The 16,910-nt window shown below is 45.5% G+C and overlaps 1 protein-coding gene and 1 long non-coding RNA gene across 3 annotated transcripts in view; one reads left to right on the top strand and one right to left on the bottom strand.

The window, feature by feature from the left end:
• Window positions 1–16,910, top strand: part of TRIOBP (TRIO and F-actin binding protein) — an 89,914-nt gene that overhangs the window by 31,961 nt on the left and 41,043 nt on the right. The window contains exon 9 of one of the 2 annotated variants that reach the window (XM_053257511.1): window positions 455–541. In XM_053257511.1, the coding sequence (XP_053113486.1) occupies window positions 455–541 (87 nt within the window). Of the gene's footprint in view, window positions 1–454; window positions 542–10,716; window positions 10,919–16,910 lie in introns of those variants that run through there. The other variant, XM_053257512.1, reaches the window with a different exon arrangement.
• On the bottom strand, window positions 10,091–12,814 carry LOC128328011 (uncharacterized). Its single transcript, XR_008308944.1, has 2 exons — window positions 12,762–12,814; window positions 10,091–11,686 (listed from the first exon to the last, which is right to left on the bottom strand). It is a non-coding gene; the product is annotated as an uncharacterized LOC128328011 (long non-coding RNA).

Genomic DNA, 16,910 nt, shown 5'->3' with positions numbered 1-16,910 from the left:
AGCTGGATAGGACCACTTGCTAAATGAGAGAATCGCCACTTTCAAAAGGTGCTCAGTTAGGGGCTGAGCTAGATGACCGAGTTGGTATAAGGTAGCTTCCTGTGATCCTTTCTAAGAAATGTGGGAAGATGGTTGCCACCTAAGTGACTTCAAAGTTGCTTTTATAACCTCCTGGTTTTCAATAGAGAGAGCTTTTTCATGAAGTTCCCTGCTGCTGCTTTGCACTTGCATAGCATGCAAAAGATCAAGGAGCCAAGTCCCTGGCATCTCTAGGTAGGGCTGGAAAATACCCCTGTCCGAAATCATGGAAAGTTTTTGTTAGTCGGAGTAACCAATGGGATTGAGGTAAATACACCAATGGTCTGAGTTGGTATAAAGCAGCTTCTTGTTTGTTTTTCCATCCTTTGAAGGAAGCCATTTGAATATGCCTTTCCTTATACATGTTCCCTTGTAGCATCATCTGGATGGAGGACCACCTGTGGCAAATGTCCGTTCCTCAAGAAGCCAAGACCTGTATCTGAGCACCAGTAAGAAACACCAGGTACAGTATGACCTTCAAAACACTACCTGAGTGAGCAGCTGAATATCTCTGTCCAGGCTTGCTCATTCCAGGCTTGTAAAGAGACCCTGTACCTATTAATAACTGCATGGCTGTGGATGGCTTGGCAAATAGAGCTTCTCTGTTGCGGCAACGTTGCTAGTTGATTTATCATCGGTTGCTGTCTGTAGGCTGATGACGCCTGGCTATTGTGAGCAGAGGTACAAGCATGCTAATCTCTCTCTGTTTGTATGTAACGGATGTCATTTTTGTGATAAGAGTGAATATTTGGCCCCTCACTCTGTTCATCCCCTAGTTTAAAAGAAGCCTGGTAAAGGCTCTAAGAATATGAATTCATATTCTTGTGGAATTCTCTGCTGCAAGATGCGGTGACAGCCAACAACCTGGATGGCTTTAAGAGGGGTTTGGATAACTTCATGGAGGAGAGGTCTATCAACGGCTACTAGTTGGAGGGCTAAAGGCCACCTCCAGCCTCAAAGGCAGGATGCCTCTGAGTACCAGTTCCAGGGGATTAACAGGAGGAGAGTGGGCATACCCTCAACTCCTGCTGTAGGCTTCCAGTGGCATCTGGTGGGCCACTGTGCAAAATGGGATGCTGGACTAGATGGGCCTTGGGCCTGATCCAGCAGAGCTGTTCTTATGTTCACAAGAATCTGTAAAATGGTGGATTTGAGAGCCATCTCCTGGCAGGGTTTCTATTACGAGAGTAAAGGGTGATTGATCTGATGCCTCCTATAAGGAGATGCCTTGTAAACTACACAGTTCAGGGGCTCTCAACCTTGGGTCCCCAGATATTGTAAGATTTACAATCCCCACATCCCATTGTGGCTAGGCATGATGGGAGTTGTAGCCCAACATCATCTGGGGACTCAAGGTTGAGAACCCCTGACATAATGAATTTTGCTACAGAGCTAAAAGGCACTGGTATATGTTTATACCCCATTATATAATGGCCAATTCCTGGATGAAAGGCTATAAGAAGGTGCAGGTTTTCACTGATTGGTTTGGATTTGTAGGGGAAAGGTACTGCACAGTGTGGTGTACTGGGTTGTGAAATGAGATTGCAAAGGTATATGTGTGAGTGACTTGGAAACTCCAACACTGGAAATCATTTTCTGTTCTTTGGGTGCTTGACATTCTAAGACAGAAGCTACTGAAAGAAGGAGAGGAATCTGTGTGTGTGTTTAGTGCTCATGCAGCTGCAAGGGAATTATTATTATTATTTATTCGATTTCTATACCGCCCTTCCAAAAATGGCTCAGGGCTCTGTGTGTGTGTGTGTGTGTGCGCACGCGCGTGCCTTGGGCAAACCTAGCACCCGCATCTCTTCTCTTCCAGACATTGCCTTTACTGCTGAGCTTGCAACACACTTTTATTGTGACACCTGGAAGGTAAATAGCCCAGGAGATAGATAAATCCCTGTTCAGAAGCAAGAAAACCGCCTTGACTGAAGGTCACAGTGTCAGTGGCGAAGGCCTAGGCTGGGATGCAGATCTTTCTAACAATCTGCTTGGATGATATTTTGTCATCGTCTTGGGGAGGACAATGCTTGGAATGGTCCTTGGAGAAGGACTGTATACTAGGGGAAGGACCATAGCTCTATGAAAGAGCATCTGCTTTGCCTGTAGAAGGCCCCAGGTTCAGTCCCCCTGCAATCCCCAGGTGGGGCTAGGAAATATCCATCTGAAATCCAAACCAGCTTCCAGTCGGTGTAGTCGATGCTGAGCTGGATAGAACAACAACATCATTTATATACTGCTTTTCAACAAAGGTTTCCAAAGCAGTTCACATAAAGAGTGAATGAATGAATGGATAAATGGTCTGACTCGCTATAAGTCAGCTTCCTATGTAAACTACTATATTATTTGTGGTATCTTTGCAAACTTCTTAATAAAGCACAATGCATTGCCCAGGCATCTGTTTGTGATCACAGCAGAACTGGCCTCTTAGCATTTCTCCAGCTATTTTGTTCTCTCCAATCCCTGCTTTAGACAATCTGGGTTGCAGCACAGGCTAAAAACGCGTCTTGGTCTTGGTCTTTGGTTTCATCTTCTCCTAAATTTAGACCTTCCCCGCCATCTTTTTATATACCTGTTAGAGAATGGACTGAATATTTCCATGCTCTATATGCTAGAGAGGGAACAACTACAACATTCTTACGAATAGACCAGGAACTGGACCCTAACTTATTACCTGAGTGGACTCCAGTATCATGCACAGAGATTGCCTCAATAGTGAACCAGTTTAAAACTGGTAAGGCCCCCGGCTCAGACAATTTGCCGGTGGAGGCCATCAAGAATAACATGGATTGGTATCTGCTGGTATTAGCCTCTTTGTTTACAGAGGAAACAAAGGAAACAAACTGGAAACTGCTGATTAGGATGAGTTTATGTCTGTTTATATCATGTATATATTATGATGATGATGTATGCTTTAAATTTTGGTCTATGACCGTAAATAAACATGACTGACTGACAATCTGGGTTGGGAAGAATGATGGTTGGTTGAAGCCAGTAGAGAGCTGGATAGGATGTCCATTGTAACTTCCTAGTCCAGGATTGCACAGAGAAAAGCCTGTGGCTGCAGAGAAGCTAATCTGGCCTATCACAATCCTTTTCTATGTCACAGTATTCCTACAAGGAACTGTTGTTGTCTACAACATGTATGAATTGCTCCATGTGCCTGCAGGTGCCTTTTTAGTGCAAGAATTGTGTAACAAGTGAAGCAGCCTTCAGCCACCATCTGATTCTGACTCTGAACAGTCCTTGACTGTAGATGGAAGTGTTTCACCCCTGGCTTTTAGTTCACATCTCCTCCAGAATGGAGGTGTGCATTCACATATCGGCCAAATTTACCCCGAAGTCCCTGAAGCTATCGGTGAGCACTTTATACACGGTTTGGGTTTTTCATTGCATGTTAGACTGTAGCCCGCTTTATATCTGAGGTTAAAAAAATCCACTCTTTGCATCATTTTTTTGTGGCAACTTTGAACTCGCAGTAAAGCCTTGCAGTAAGCCCACGGTACAGCCTGCTGTCTGGGAAAGCTCATGCTGCTTGCTCCACCCATTCCCCAGTATTGCTGTCATAATGTGCCACCTCATTGACTCTTCACTTGCGGCTGAGAGTGTGATATGCTGTGTTGGCATGCATTTAACCCTGCATAATTCCATGCAGTTGTCTAATGCAAATAGCATTTGCATCATTGCATTGTTGGTATTCTTTCCTCCACCCTGATCACAGAATTTGTGTTACTTTATAGAAGAATTTTGAAATATTGAGAGGTGGAGTGGAACATTCCCAGGTTGCTCCTGATCATAACTAGGGAAGGTTGCATGTTAAGTTAGGCATAACATAAATAGCATACCAATACACCGAGGGGAAACTGTCCTTTTTCTAAAGGGTGCTATGTAACCTAAGCTTAAGATGACAGCGTGGAAGGGAGTACATTGCGACAACAGATGTGCTGCTGAGCAAGATCAGCAACTGCCTCTGCCTCCCATCTGCTTGGCATATTGAATGAACATGGAATAGGTGATAACTTGCCCATATTGTACACGGGCATTGTTGATATTAGTGTTCTCTTTTCCTTAAGGTGATTGAAGCTGTTGTAATAAGGTTAGCTTCTTGCTGTTTTGTGAGCCACCCAGAGAACAATGTTATGGGGCAGCAATATAAAGGAAGTTGTTGTTGTTTGGTTTTTTTATTATGGCATAGCAAATACTCAAACTACCACTTTCTTATTTTAGTGATCTAATTGTTCCAGATGAATTGCTTCCAAAAACATCATTTTCAGTTGCTGGGAAAATAAAATAAGCAAGTGACTTTGGAGCAAACTACACATGTTCTAAAGTGGTGTTAGTCCTTGGTGGATATAATTTTTCTCTAATGGTGGCCGGATTGAGTCTGCAACCAGGGGGTAGCTTCAATCCTACCCCTGATCCGTAGGAGGAGCTCGATCCAGCTGCTGTTCAATAATGAAAAACTATAAATGTCACACGTAGTCTGATCCTTTAATTTCAGAGTGTTCTTCTCTTCCTCAATTTGGTCTATTCCAGAATGGGCAAACTTATTTCTTGGCCTTACATTACAGCTGACACCATGTGCAGACTCTGTTATTTCAATGGACTTGACTACACTAAACCCTGCAAGGATTGGCATAAAAGGGTGACAACTGGAGGTTCTTCCATTCTGAACAGAGAGTTTTCCACGCAGAGCTTTTAGCTCACATCTCTTCCAGAATGGAAGGTGTGCGTTCACATATTGGCCAGATCTACCCCGAAGGCACTGTGAGCTATCGGGGAGCACTTCACATATGATTTGGGTTTTTCATTGAGCGTTGGAATGTAGCCCAATTTATATCGGGTAAACAAAATCCACTTCTTGCGTTGGGTTTTGGGGGGCAACTTTGAATTCGCCGTAAAGCCTCGCAGTAAACTTGCGGTAAAGCTTGCTGTGTGAAAAACGCCCAGGAGGGTTTTATTTTTATGGCATGTTGCACCTGCCAATTAAGAATGTAGTTAAGCTTATTACAATGCATGTCAGAAGACCTGGAACTGATCCTCTGCTTCTGTGATTAAGAGAATCTTTGGTTGCTAAGCTCCACTTTCTGGGACCTCAAGCAGAAGCCTAACATGTGAAGCAGCATTATACCAAGTGAGATCATTGGCCAGCCTAGCTCAGCATTGTCTGGCATTGGCTCTCCAGAGTTTCAGACAGAGAAAGAGTTATTCCCAGCCCTAACTGGAGATGTCGGTGATTGAACCTGGGACCTTCTGTGTACAAGGAAAAGGGGTGGCCGGCATGTTGGAGTCACCAATATTTATTTATTTATTACATTCTATATCCAAGGAGCCTTTCATTAGGGATGTGCACGAACTGGTCCGGAGCCGGACCGGTCCGGCACCAAGGGGGGGTCTACCTTTAAGGGCGGGGGGGTAGAATTTACCCCTCCCGCCGCTCTTCCCCCTCCGGCGCTGCAGTTTCAAGCGAAGTTTTTGGGGCGGCAGCGTTCCTCACTGCTGCCCCTGCCCCCATTGTCGCCTGGAAGTCTCCATAATAGCAGCATGCATGCGCGCGTGGCGGCGAGCGCCTGTCGCTACTGTGCATGTGCGCGCTGCCTACGTCACACGCAGTTTCAACTTCGCTTGAAACTGCAGCGCTGGAGGGGGAAAAGCGGCGGGAGGGGGAAGTTCTACCCCACCGCCCTTAAAGGTAGATCCCCCCCCCCTCGGAGCCGGTCCAAACCATGCACATCCCATGCAAATCCCAAAACATTTCGTTGTTTTGCTTACCAGCTAGCCTAATTAAGGGTTCTGTTGGACTTGAATACTTAGCGTCTGATGCCTTTGTTCCTTTTTGGTTGGTCCTAATAAAAGTATTACCTACCCTGGGTTATGTTTTCTCAGGGATCAACATGGCCATCTATTATTTTGTTATGTGACAACTCACTTGTGCAACCAGAACAGTGATAGAAATCTCAACAGAAAATGTTGCAATCCCTTAGTGTTTGAAGCTGATAAATGAGAACTTCCTTCAAATGTAGGGCAGCACAGCCAAGAGAATGAAATTGTTTTTCCAATTATGTTTTGACCCTGGAAATGCAGTTGTAAGCAAGGATACTGCTGGCTCACCTGGGCAATCAGGTGGAGCTCCACTGCAAACCCCCCCCCCCAATATATTTTCCCCTCTGAAGAAAATATAGTTTGTGTGCTCCCTTCTTAGCTTTTTGGTGTGTTCTAGGGAGGTGATCAAGGCCCTGGAGTCTTCTGTATGACCAGAACTGGGAGTGCTTACAGCACAGTAACACAGATGCTACATAGTAGATCGAATGCAGCAAACAGGAGATTGAATTTACAGAAATCATCTGAAGAGAGTTCTGGGCCTGTCCAGTACCTTGGATCAAAAACTCCCTCGGAACCCAACTGTCACTTAGAGCTCTGTTGAGGGAAGGGTGGGATACAAATGGAGGTGGGGCGGAAGCAGAGAAAGATTAAATTGGTGGCATTTCACCCTTCTGAAAGAGAGTGTGTAAGAGTGAAATTTTAAAAACTAGCAAATCCTTTTGCCCTCTCTTTTGAAAAAGAAGAAACATTGGAATGTATGTCCTCTACTATTTACGACTGTAAGCAGGAATTGCTTACAATTCCTTTCTAGCTTTATGGCATACTTAGCATTCTCTAATGCTATGATTCGCCATGTGATGCATGCCGGGGTGCAGATGGAGGGAAAGCTGGAAGAGCAGCAACTCGCGTAAAATTCTTGAGCAGGAAGAGAAAAAGTTGGGAGGGGATTGAAGATCTGGACTATTTAGTGGAGGGACTTGGTAAAAGAGGGGGAGGGCTCTTCAAATACTTAGGGTGGATCTGCACCCCTGAATGCATGCATCTTAAGGATGTGAAAGTCATGTTTATGTAAAGCTAGTGTAGTGTGGTAAAGGTAAAGTGTGCCATCGAGTCGGTGTCGACTCCTGGCGACCACAGAGCCCTGTGGTTGTCTTGGGTAGAATACAGGAGGGGTTTGCCATTGCCTCCTCCCACACAGTGTGAGATGATGCCTTTCAGCATCTTCCTATATCGCTGCTGCCCAATAGAGGTGTTTCCCATAGTCTGGAAACATACCAGTGGGGATTTGAAACAGAAACCTCTTGCTCCCTAGGCAAATTACTTCCCCACTGTGCCATTAGGTGGCTCATGTCATGTGGTAGTGAATATGAATTCTCCCCTTTGCTCAGCAAGGTCTGCCTTGGTTTGCATTTAGATGGGTGACTACTTGTGAGTGCTATTAAGATGTTCCCCTTAGGGAATGAGGCCATAGCTCAGTGGGAGAGCATCCCAGGGATTTTTACACACAGCAGCCTTTACTGTGAGTTTAGTGGGAGGCTTTACTGCAAATCCGAAGTTGTCCCAAAAAACCCAACACTATTAGTGGATTTTTTTTTAACCCCAGATGTAAACTGGGCTCTACTCTAACACACTGTGGAAAAACCTGAATTGTGTGTGAACTGCTCCCTGACAACTCGCAGGGACTTTGGAGTAAATCTGGCCGATATGTGGATGCACTCCTTCATTCCATAGGAGTTGCAAGTTAAAGAACTTCAAAAGCCCCCTGTGAAAAAACGTCTAGGTTCACTCCCTGGCATCTCCAGGTAGGGCTGGGAGTCAGAGAGATTCCTGCCTGAAACCTTGGAGAGCTACTGCCAGTCAGTGTAGTAGGCAATACTGAGCTAGATGGACCCACAGTTTGACTTGGTATAAGATAGCTTCCTATGTTCCTATAGCTTCTCTGGTTCAAACCTTACCTCGGTTATGAATTTACTAGGAAGCCTTAGGCAAGCCACTCCCACTTCAGCCCCCCCCCCCCATCTGTGATGCAGGGATAATATACACACAGGGTGATTCATTATGATTACAACCAGATTAGGCATGTGAAATGTTTGAAAGCACTATGCTAAGTATTAATATTATATGCATATAACTTTAGACACCAGGTAAAATTTTGTTCATTCAGGCCCTTTAAATTGAGACTTTCAATTTTGATTTTTAACTGATTTTAAAATGCTTTGTGTATTATATTTCCCCCCTTTTTAGTCTGTTATGATTTAATGTGTTATGTGGTTTTTATTTCATGTTGCTGTGCTATGAGCTGCTCAGAGAACAATTTGTTATGGGGCGGCTAACAAATGTTGTTATAAGATATAATATGTGTATAAGGTTTTTAGTTTATAGGCCAGGTAGCATGTCAAACTGTTCCATGCCGTAGTGTGAATCCATGCAATATGGGTAAATGCAGTTCAGTTTGCAGTGCTGAGCGCTGGTGAGGGTAGCCTGTATTCAGAGAATTTCTACTTCTTTTCAGTTGCTACTTCAGGGACTTTGAGGCTCATTCAGCCCAAATATATCTGGATTCTGGACATGTGTGTGTTGGTGTGCGAGTTGCCAGCAAAGGCATTTTAATCTTGTTTGCATTGGCATGTTAACCCCCAAATTGAGAGTTTAACTGTAACAAAACTCCTACTCTAATAAACTTCCTCCCACTCCGCCCTTAGGAGCTATGTCTATTCTTTATCATTCTTAAGTGCTGCAGTGCACAAAGTACACAATGATTTTTATATAGAGAAAAACAAATAAAAGATGTCCTACACGGAAGACATCTAAGAGCTAGCTAAAAATTTTAGGAGCCAGATCTATGGGGGGAGCAGATTCACTCTTGCCTCCAGCAATGCCCTCCACTCCATGCTGGTGGGGGGATTCACCCCCACCCCACACACAGCAATGCCCTATGCTTTGGGATCAGAGTGGACTCCACACCTTGCTTGCTCTTTTCCCTTGTGCCTGTTTGGCTCAGGGAGGCAATGGATCAATGTGACCAGGAGGAGGAGGGAGTAACCCACCCCTGCCTTGCTTGCTGCCTTTTCCTTCTGGTTGTATCCATCCATCAGCTGCCCCAGGCACCATGCTTCAACTTCCAGGTGCCCTGGTGAGCTGCTGCCTGGGAATTGTGGAGCCCAGCTATATGGAAACCATTCTGGCTGCATATTTGTGAGTAAACACACTGACAGCCTGATCCTGTCCATTTTTGCTCCAAAGTTGCATTTCTTTCAATGGGTTGTGGCAATGGAATTGGACTACCAGTGATGCACAGAAGAGCAGCCAGTTGTACTTTCTCGAGGGCCTGCTAAATACTGTTTTTCTGCTTTCTCCTGTTCCTCTCAGTCTTTTTGATTTCTCTTGCAACTCTCTGGACGGAAGGAGTGAATAGATGGAAGGCATTAATTGGTAGGTTCACCCTTTCCCTTCCATAAACTGCAACCAGATGCTGCCCCCTGCCCCCAACAACTTGTAGCATGAGACAAAGGTATGGGACCAAGATGGATAAAGTAGGGATATAGAGCGGAAAGAAACAAGCAGAGCCTGTACTGTATGTATTAATATGCCAGAGTCTTGTGAAACATTAAAGACTTCTTATTTTATTGTAACATAAGCTTTTGTGGACTTAATGGAGGCTTGAATCAAGATAATGGCTTCCAGTCGTGTCATAGCATTAATTAACTTAGCAAAACTAAGAAAATGTTGTTGCGTATGTGTAACTTATGCAACATACATTTTTAGTACTAGCTAAGGTGCCACAAAATTTTTTTGTTGTGGCTGCTGCAATAGACTAATTTGGCCAGTTTCTCTCTGGAAGTGTATATTCATATTTTATATTTAAATCTTGTCCTCAGCAATTTTGCTGGGATTATTTATTATTTACTTAACAAATTTATATACTGCCTAAAACTTCTGATTGTATCCATCCATCAGCTGCCCTGTCTCTGGGCAGCCTATAATAAACACAGTACATATTAAAACCTTAAAATAATTAACAATTTAACCAATGTTAAAACTGTTAAACTATTAAAAACTGTAAATCTAAACAAAGCCTGGGTCAACAAATGTCTTAACTGCCTTTTTAAAAGTTGCCAGAGATGGGGAGGCTCTTATTTCAAGTGTGCTCATTCCAAATTAGGCAGTAATAGGCTGCGAGACTGTGGTGTTGCATAAATTATTAGAAAATATTTATATATCATGCTTCAACTAAAAAAAACACACCACGTTTCTCAGAGCAGTTTACATGGCAGAATGTATCAGAAAATGGTTTCCTGTTCCAAAAGGGTTCATTATATATCCCAAAAGTAAGAGATACTAACAGTCATTGAAGAGAGTATGCTGGGCTGAATAGGAACTGTTGTTTTCCAGTGCTACATAAAAGATCCCCCACTTCAGAAGGTGCCCGTTTGTCCAGTTAGCAGAGGTAGGTTACGCTGTTTGTCCGTCCAACCTGCCTACGGAGCCGCTCCTTCCTCTCGCTATCCCAACGGGCTGACACATCGACTACACTGGCGCGCGCCCTCTGGATTCTGGAAAGGAAAGGGGACTCGAGTCCCCGGCGCCTCTCTGCCGAAGTCCCTCCCACTTGTCCTGAAGGTCTCTCTTTTTTCTTTCCCCTTTCCAGTTTCCCCCCACCTCCCCATTGGCTACGCTCCCAACCCTTTTTTTGCATTTGGCAGCCAGACTCCGCCCCATGTTCTTCTTCATTGGCTGTTTACAATTTGAGACTCGCGAAAGTTCCAATTCGATGGCTTTCCATTGGCTGGAAAGGGCCCTCCCAGGAAGTTTTGAAAAAAGCAAGAGAAAAAGTTTGTTCTGGGCGGATAGAAGAGGTTGGAACGACAAGCGAAGAGGGAGAGAGCGAGGCGAACGGGGGAGGAAATGGGCATCGCTGCTGCTGCTGGGGGCGAGCTCGGCTTGTCTTCATTTGGCCGGTTTTAAAACATACAAGGAAGGAGGCGCTTTGCTGCTGGATCCAGCTCCCACCATGACGGTTAGTTAGTGTCCTTCTGCTGGGCTGCTTTTTCTCCATTTGTGGAAATGTTTCTTAGGAGGATGTATAGAGGTAGGGATTGTTGCGCCCCAGTTAGTTGCCCCCAAGACTGGGATTCCCCTCGGAGGACTTGGCGCGAATGGGAATAGGATGCGGGCCAAGCCTCTTTGTTTCTCGAATGGCTCTGCTGGTTCTGCTCAAGATTTTTGCTCCCAGGGTGAGCCTAGAACTTTCTTCCTACTTCTGCTCCATTCGGCATAGCGTGTCCTCAGTGTGATCGTGCAAGGGGGCTGTTGTCTTCTAGGGCGATACACGCGCTGTAGGTAGCGCAGTATCTTCTCGGCCGCTTATTGTATTGGACGGTGTATGTCAGTTTAGATGACATACATTTTATGCCTCCGCAAAAGGTGACTGTCTTCGATTTAAAGAGGGGGGAAAACTGTCCATTTTTTCTCTCCTTCCTCGGCCCCTTAAAGGTGGGGGGGGCGGGAGGTACAGCTGGCATGTTTATAACCAGGAAGAGCCACTAGCTTTGTTGCTAGGTTAAGGGAATATTGTTTGCATGTCTGGGAAGGATCGTGCGGAAACCGCTTTCTGTCCTGGCCGCCAGAGGTGCTCAGAAAGCGAGCTTTGCACAACTGCAGCCCTTCCTCTGGCCTCCCGGGAGTGGGTGTGCGATAGTCACGGAATGGAGTGGGTCGACTCTCCCTCTTCATTTTGAAGAGATTCAGCTGATTGGGAGAGGATCCCGGAGCCTTGGGTGGCTGTCTGTCGGACAAAATGGTTGAAAAATGCCAAAATTCTTTCTTTCAAAAGCTGCCAAAGGATTAGAGAGACATGACCTCTGGGTCTGCCTCACCTCTTAACCTTCCTGTTGTTTTCCGTTGTACTCTGTGCGGGATTTCTCTCTAGCTCTAGGTAGAAGTTTTAAAGGTTCAGCCCCCATTTTGGGTGTTCTTGTGTACAAAAACAGCAAACACCCTATGCTATTTGCTCTGTCTCTGCTCCCATAATCTATTTTAAAAAGGGCTCATTGACTTTGAGGGAGGGGAGTGGCCTTAAGAGGCAAAAAAGCTTATTCAGACATTATGTTGTATATGCATACGGGTGCCTGTATGTGTTTTTCTGTGAATGTATCCGTGATCACTTTAGAAATGAACCTAGGAACAGGGCCCCTCAAAAGCAGGATGCAAATAGGGAGTGTACTACTATATGTGCGTGTAACTGCATGAGCCTGCACTCTACACAGACTTGTACGTGCGCTGAGCAAAATGCATAGGGGTGTGTACAATTTGTGGGAGATGCTGATGAGGCAGCAAGAGGGTATGGCTGGTCTGGGGGAGGGGTTTGTTTCTGCAAAGGTGAGTGAATCTGGAGCACGTTGGGAAGCAGTTTCTTGCAACTTTCCAGCAGACCTACCCAACCAGGACTGTGCAACTTCAGGGGCCCCCCCCCAGCTATTTTGGGTTTCAATTCCCATCATCCACAGCCAAAGTGGCCTACAACCAGGGATTATGGGAGTTGTAATCCAGCATCTGCAGGGGGACTGAAGTTGTGCAGCTATGTAATCCGTATGGACACACCAAGCTGCCTTCTACGGAGACAGATGATTGGTCCATCTGACTTGGTATTGACTACACTGACTGGCAGCTGCTCCCCAGGATTACAGAGAGGAGCCTTTCCTACCTGAAAATTAGGGGTGTGCACAGAACCGTCTGGTTCGGTTCGAGGCCAGACCGGCCTCGAACGGAACTGGGCCAGTTCGGTCCGGCCCCCATTGAACCCCCCCCAGACTAGTCCGCGAACTTTAAAAAATAAAATAAAATAAAAGTGAAGGAAGTACCTGTATTCCCTTTGGGGGGGCTTGCTGAAGCCGCGGGGGTGTGTGTCCGCGCGGGTTCCCTCTCCCCCCCCCCGGCCTTCTTCATAACTGCCGCGGCCGTGGCCTCACAGAGGGCATTTGCACATGTGCGGCGGCCGCTTGCTCTTATGGAGGCCCGAAAAGGCCAAAAACACTTCACACCCGGCCACGGTGGTGATGAGGAAGGCCAGCGGGGGGGCGAGGGAACCCGCGAGGACACACACACACCCGCGGCTTCAGCAAGCCCCCCCAAGGGGCTACAAGTACTTCCTTTACTTTTAAAACTTAAAAAAAAAAAAAAAGCTCGCAGACCTGCCAGACCAGACCCGGCGGTCTGGTTCTGGTCCGATGGAACCAGCGGGGTGGGTGGTTCGGTTCGACCGCCGGACCAATCCGCACATCCCTACTGAAAATGTCTCAGTTTCTCCCCAAGACCTTCTGTATGCAAAGTTTGGAAACTTTTGTTGAAAAGCGGTGTTCCCTGGCCATCTATTTAATTTATTGATTTGGTTTGATTTATATCTCCTAACTGCTCTGAGCCATTTTTGGAAGGGCGGTATCGAAATCAAATTAATAATAATAATAATAATAATAATAATAATGAACTTCGCAGCCCGGCCCATCAGCCCTGTATTTGCCTGGATTCTTAGGGGTGTGACTGTGACAGCCCCCACTATTTTTGGAGTCCCCAGCTATCAGTAAAGGTAGGAGGCCCTGGTGGAGCTCTGTTCATGGCTCATGGGCAGTATTTGGTTTCCTTGGTTGAAAAGCTACAATCATATGGATATTTTCTGTGTTATTGATAGCATGGGGTTGTGAGCAAGCCAAATTAGCTCTCAGACAAAGATTGTTAGATAACGCATGTCAAAGCGAGTTAAGTTGTGTTTCAAATAAGTTTTATTCTTAAAGGTAAAGTGTGCTGTCAAGTCAGTTTCAACTCCTGGCACCCACAGAGCTCTGACCAATTATTCAACACTAAACCAGCAAGGTACCTTATTTGCTTACAGTACTACGTACAGAATGTGTTTGCTGGCATGTTTCAATGCTCTTTCGTCAGTGGTGCTGGTTTAAGACGACCTGCCCTCCAGGTTGAAGAAGACCATTCAGAAGAGTTTTGTTTTGATTTCTCCTCTCGGACCAGGATTCTGCTGTTTTGTATAGTGTGGCCAAACTCTTTGTAGTAGCCAATAAAACGGGACAGATATTTGGGCCTAACTTAAATGATATAGTCTAGAATGGATTATTAATGCAGCTTATTAAACATCATTCAACCAATAGTGGACTTTTGTCTACTCTTGTTTTGCTGATTAGATACAAAAATAATTGATTTGAACTAAAGCTTTCTTGGCCATGAGATGAATAAACCTGCTGTAGGAGAAGTGGCAAAAATAATCAGAACCTTTCTTCTCTCTCTTATCCATAGTTGTTGGCAGTGTTCTCTCTAATTTTTTGCACCTGTGTGCGGAATGAGTTTTGTTCTGGGCGGCAGTATCAAGGCAGTGTGTGTGCTTAGGCATTCAGAGTGAGACCTTCCTGATTAAACTTGAGCGGGATCTAAAATTCACTGAGCGGACATAAAAAAAGTGTGAGCACACGTGCACACCTTAGAGGGAACAATGGTTGTTGGCATAAACTGTAAGCATGTGTGTCTGTGCACGAGAGAGATACCCAAATAGGGTTGAAAGAAGACTTCAAGACTGGCTGGGCCATGAGGGTTGTCTAGTGTAGGGATTCTCAATGTTGGGTCCCCAGATGTTGTTGGACCTCAACGCCCATAATCCCCAGCCCCAGTGGCCTTTGGTTGGGGATAATGGGAGTTGAAGTCCAGTAACATCTGGGGACCCATCATTAGGAATCTCTAGCCTAGTGTAACGGTGTCTGCATTGCAGTTAGCTGCATGAAGAACGGAGGCACCAAGTGATTTACATCCCTATCGGAGGAAAGCAGTAACCCTGAGCTCTCAGCGTGGGCTTCCTACAGCCTTGCAACATCCTGCAGCCCTTCCTATCCTTCCTGGAGACACCACTCCTTTTCCTCTATTCTCTCCCCCCCCCCTTCGCCTGGCACTCAAACCAAAGATAACTGCTGATTGAGGGAGAGAGGAAGAAACTGACATTTGAAATGGTTTTTCTCCTCTTGAAGCCTGAGGGTGGAATTGTATGGAATTCTCGCTCCTTCATATAGCAATGGCATGGAACCTACCTAATCCTGTCTACCCTTTCTATGTTTATTTTTCTTCCTCCTTGCTGGGGGTTGGGTGGGGGCTGGATGCCATTGGTCCTTAGCCAAGCCTTGGCTGAGAGTGCAGGAACAGAGCTGTGTAATCTCTCCAAGAGTGCTGGATTCCATCTAATCAGATACGCAAGGTTGGAGTAAGGCAAGTGATGTCTCTCTCTTGCTAGCTTGGGCTTGTTCCCACTAAAGTATCTGGATGCCTGTGCCCAAGATCATTTCATGGTGGCTGATTACTTTATTTTAACATCCTTCCAATTGGCCTACCATTCACAGAAAGCATTTTGAAGGTGAACTCCTTCTGCCCCACCCTTCATACCTTGGGTGGAATGGAGACACAAATCCCACTACTGTATTTCCATTAACAAAGCCATTAGGTTTAATCAGGAGGGCAGTAGCTATCGATACAAGACCTTCAAGAATACCCCACACAGTGTGCATTACAGTAGCCTAATCACAATGTAACACAGGCAAGAATGGCCAAGCCTGACTGAGAAATAAATGGACACAGCTGGAATACCAGCCAAAGTTGAGCAGAAAGTCCCCTTGGACCTCAATAGATGTCAGAACATCAGGTACAATACTGTATCCAGTTATTATATAAATTAAATAAGCAGTTCAAACACAGCATACAGACATACAGATTAACCTCACCAACATCCACATATCCATAATCACTTGACCTTGGAATATGCAGGGAGGGGGGATGACTACAAAGAGTTAATTTTAGCATATCTGTGGTTTGGGAGTACCTAGAAAAGATCTCCAAGGTCCATTCCGGCCACCATTTTGTGGCTTGTTTTGTTTGTTTGTTTGTTACATGTTATATCCTGCTATTCCTCCAAAGAGCCCAGAATGGTGTACTACATACTTAGGTTTCTCCTCACAACAACCCTGTGAAGTAGGTTAGGCTGAGAGAAGTGACTGGCGCAGAGTCACCCAGCAGGTATCATGGCTGAATGGGGATTTTTGAACTCAGGTCTCCCCGGTCCTAGTCCAGCACTCTAACCACTATACCACGCTGGTTTAAAAGAGGGGGGAAATAGTTCCTGTGGAAAATGGCAATCTTGGGTTTTTGGGGGGCATTGCAGGACAGCTGCAGACCCATGAAGCACCTGTAAGGCACTTTGTTTCCATTATTTTCTGCCCTTGACCTTTTTTCTATTTTTAAGCCTCTAGGAACCTAAACCCTCCCCCTCATTCCATTGACCTAATGCCCGACTATCTGCGTTTTTCTTATCAGCAGTTGTAGTGAAGAATGGAACCCCACAGTTAATGGAGTTTGCTTATAGTATGTTGGGACCAGTTTGGACAAGTGCCAGCCACAACGTGTCTTCTGGATGCAGTTCTGACAAGTGTGTGTCCACCCTGATGTCACTGGAAGATGTGCTGTTGGGGCATCCCTTAATTGTATGCATTGCCCCTCTACACGTGTTTAAAAAAAACAACAAAACCCTGAGGGATTTGGAGCATGCGTAGAGGGGTGATTCAGATGGACGCTCACCTCATACAATTAAGGGACGCCCCACAGTGTATCAGGACATTCTCAGTGATGTTGGGGCTGGTGCACTCTCAGCAGGACCCCATCCTGATCATGCGTTGCAGACCCTTGTAAAATTTGCAGTCCACCAGCATAGCTGCATGTTCCTTGATTCTGGAAGTGATTCTGGAGTCGGGGTGTGACAAGCCAACAGAACTCCCAGAGCATAGTAGTCCTTACTGTGTGCTGCTTTGCTTGCATAATCCTGGCTTCTATGAATCTTTTGGCTTTTGTGTGCTAGCTTAGTTACGCCTGCTAACTGAGCAAAGAAGCACCTTTTTAAAGTGGCAATTCTTATATTTAGCAGGGGGAGAGCAACTGGCCCAGTTCACCCCATCCCAGCATCACACCAGTAACTG

Source organism: Hemicordylus capensis, chromosome 5, assembly GCF_027244095.1.
Source record: "Hemicordylus capensis ecotype Gifberg chromosome 5, rHemCap1.1.pri, whole genome shotgun sequence".
In the NCBI taxonomy this organism is placed as follows: Eukaryota; Metazoa; Chordata; class Lepidosauria; order Squamata; family Cordylidae; genus Hemicordylus; species Hemicordylus capensis.
This window is presented reverse-complemented; position numbering and strand designations above follow the sequence as displayed.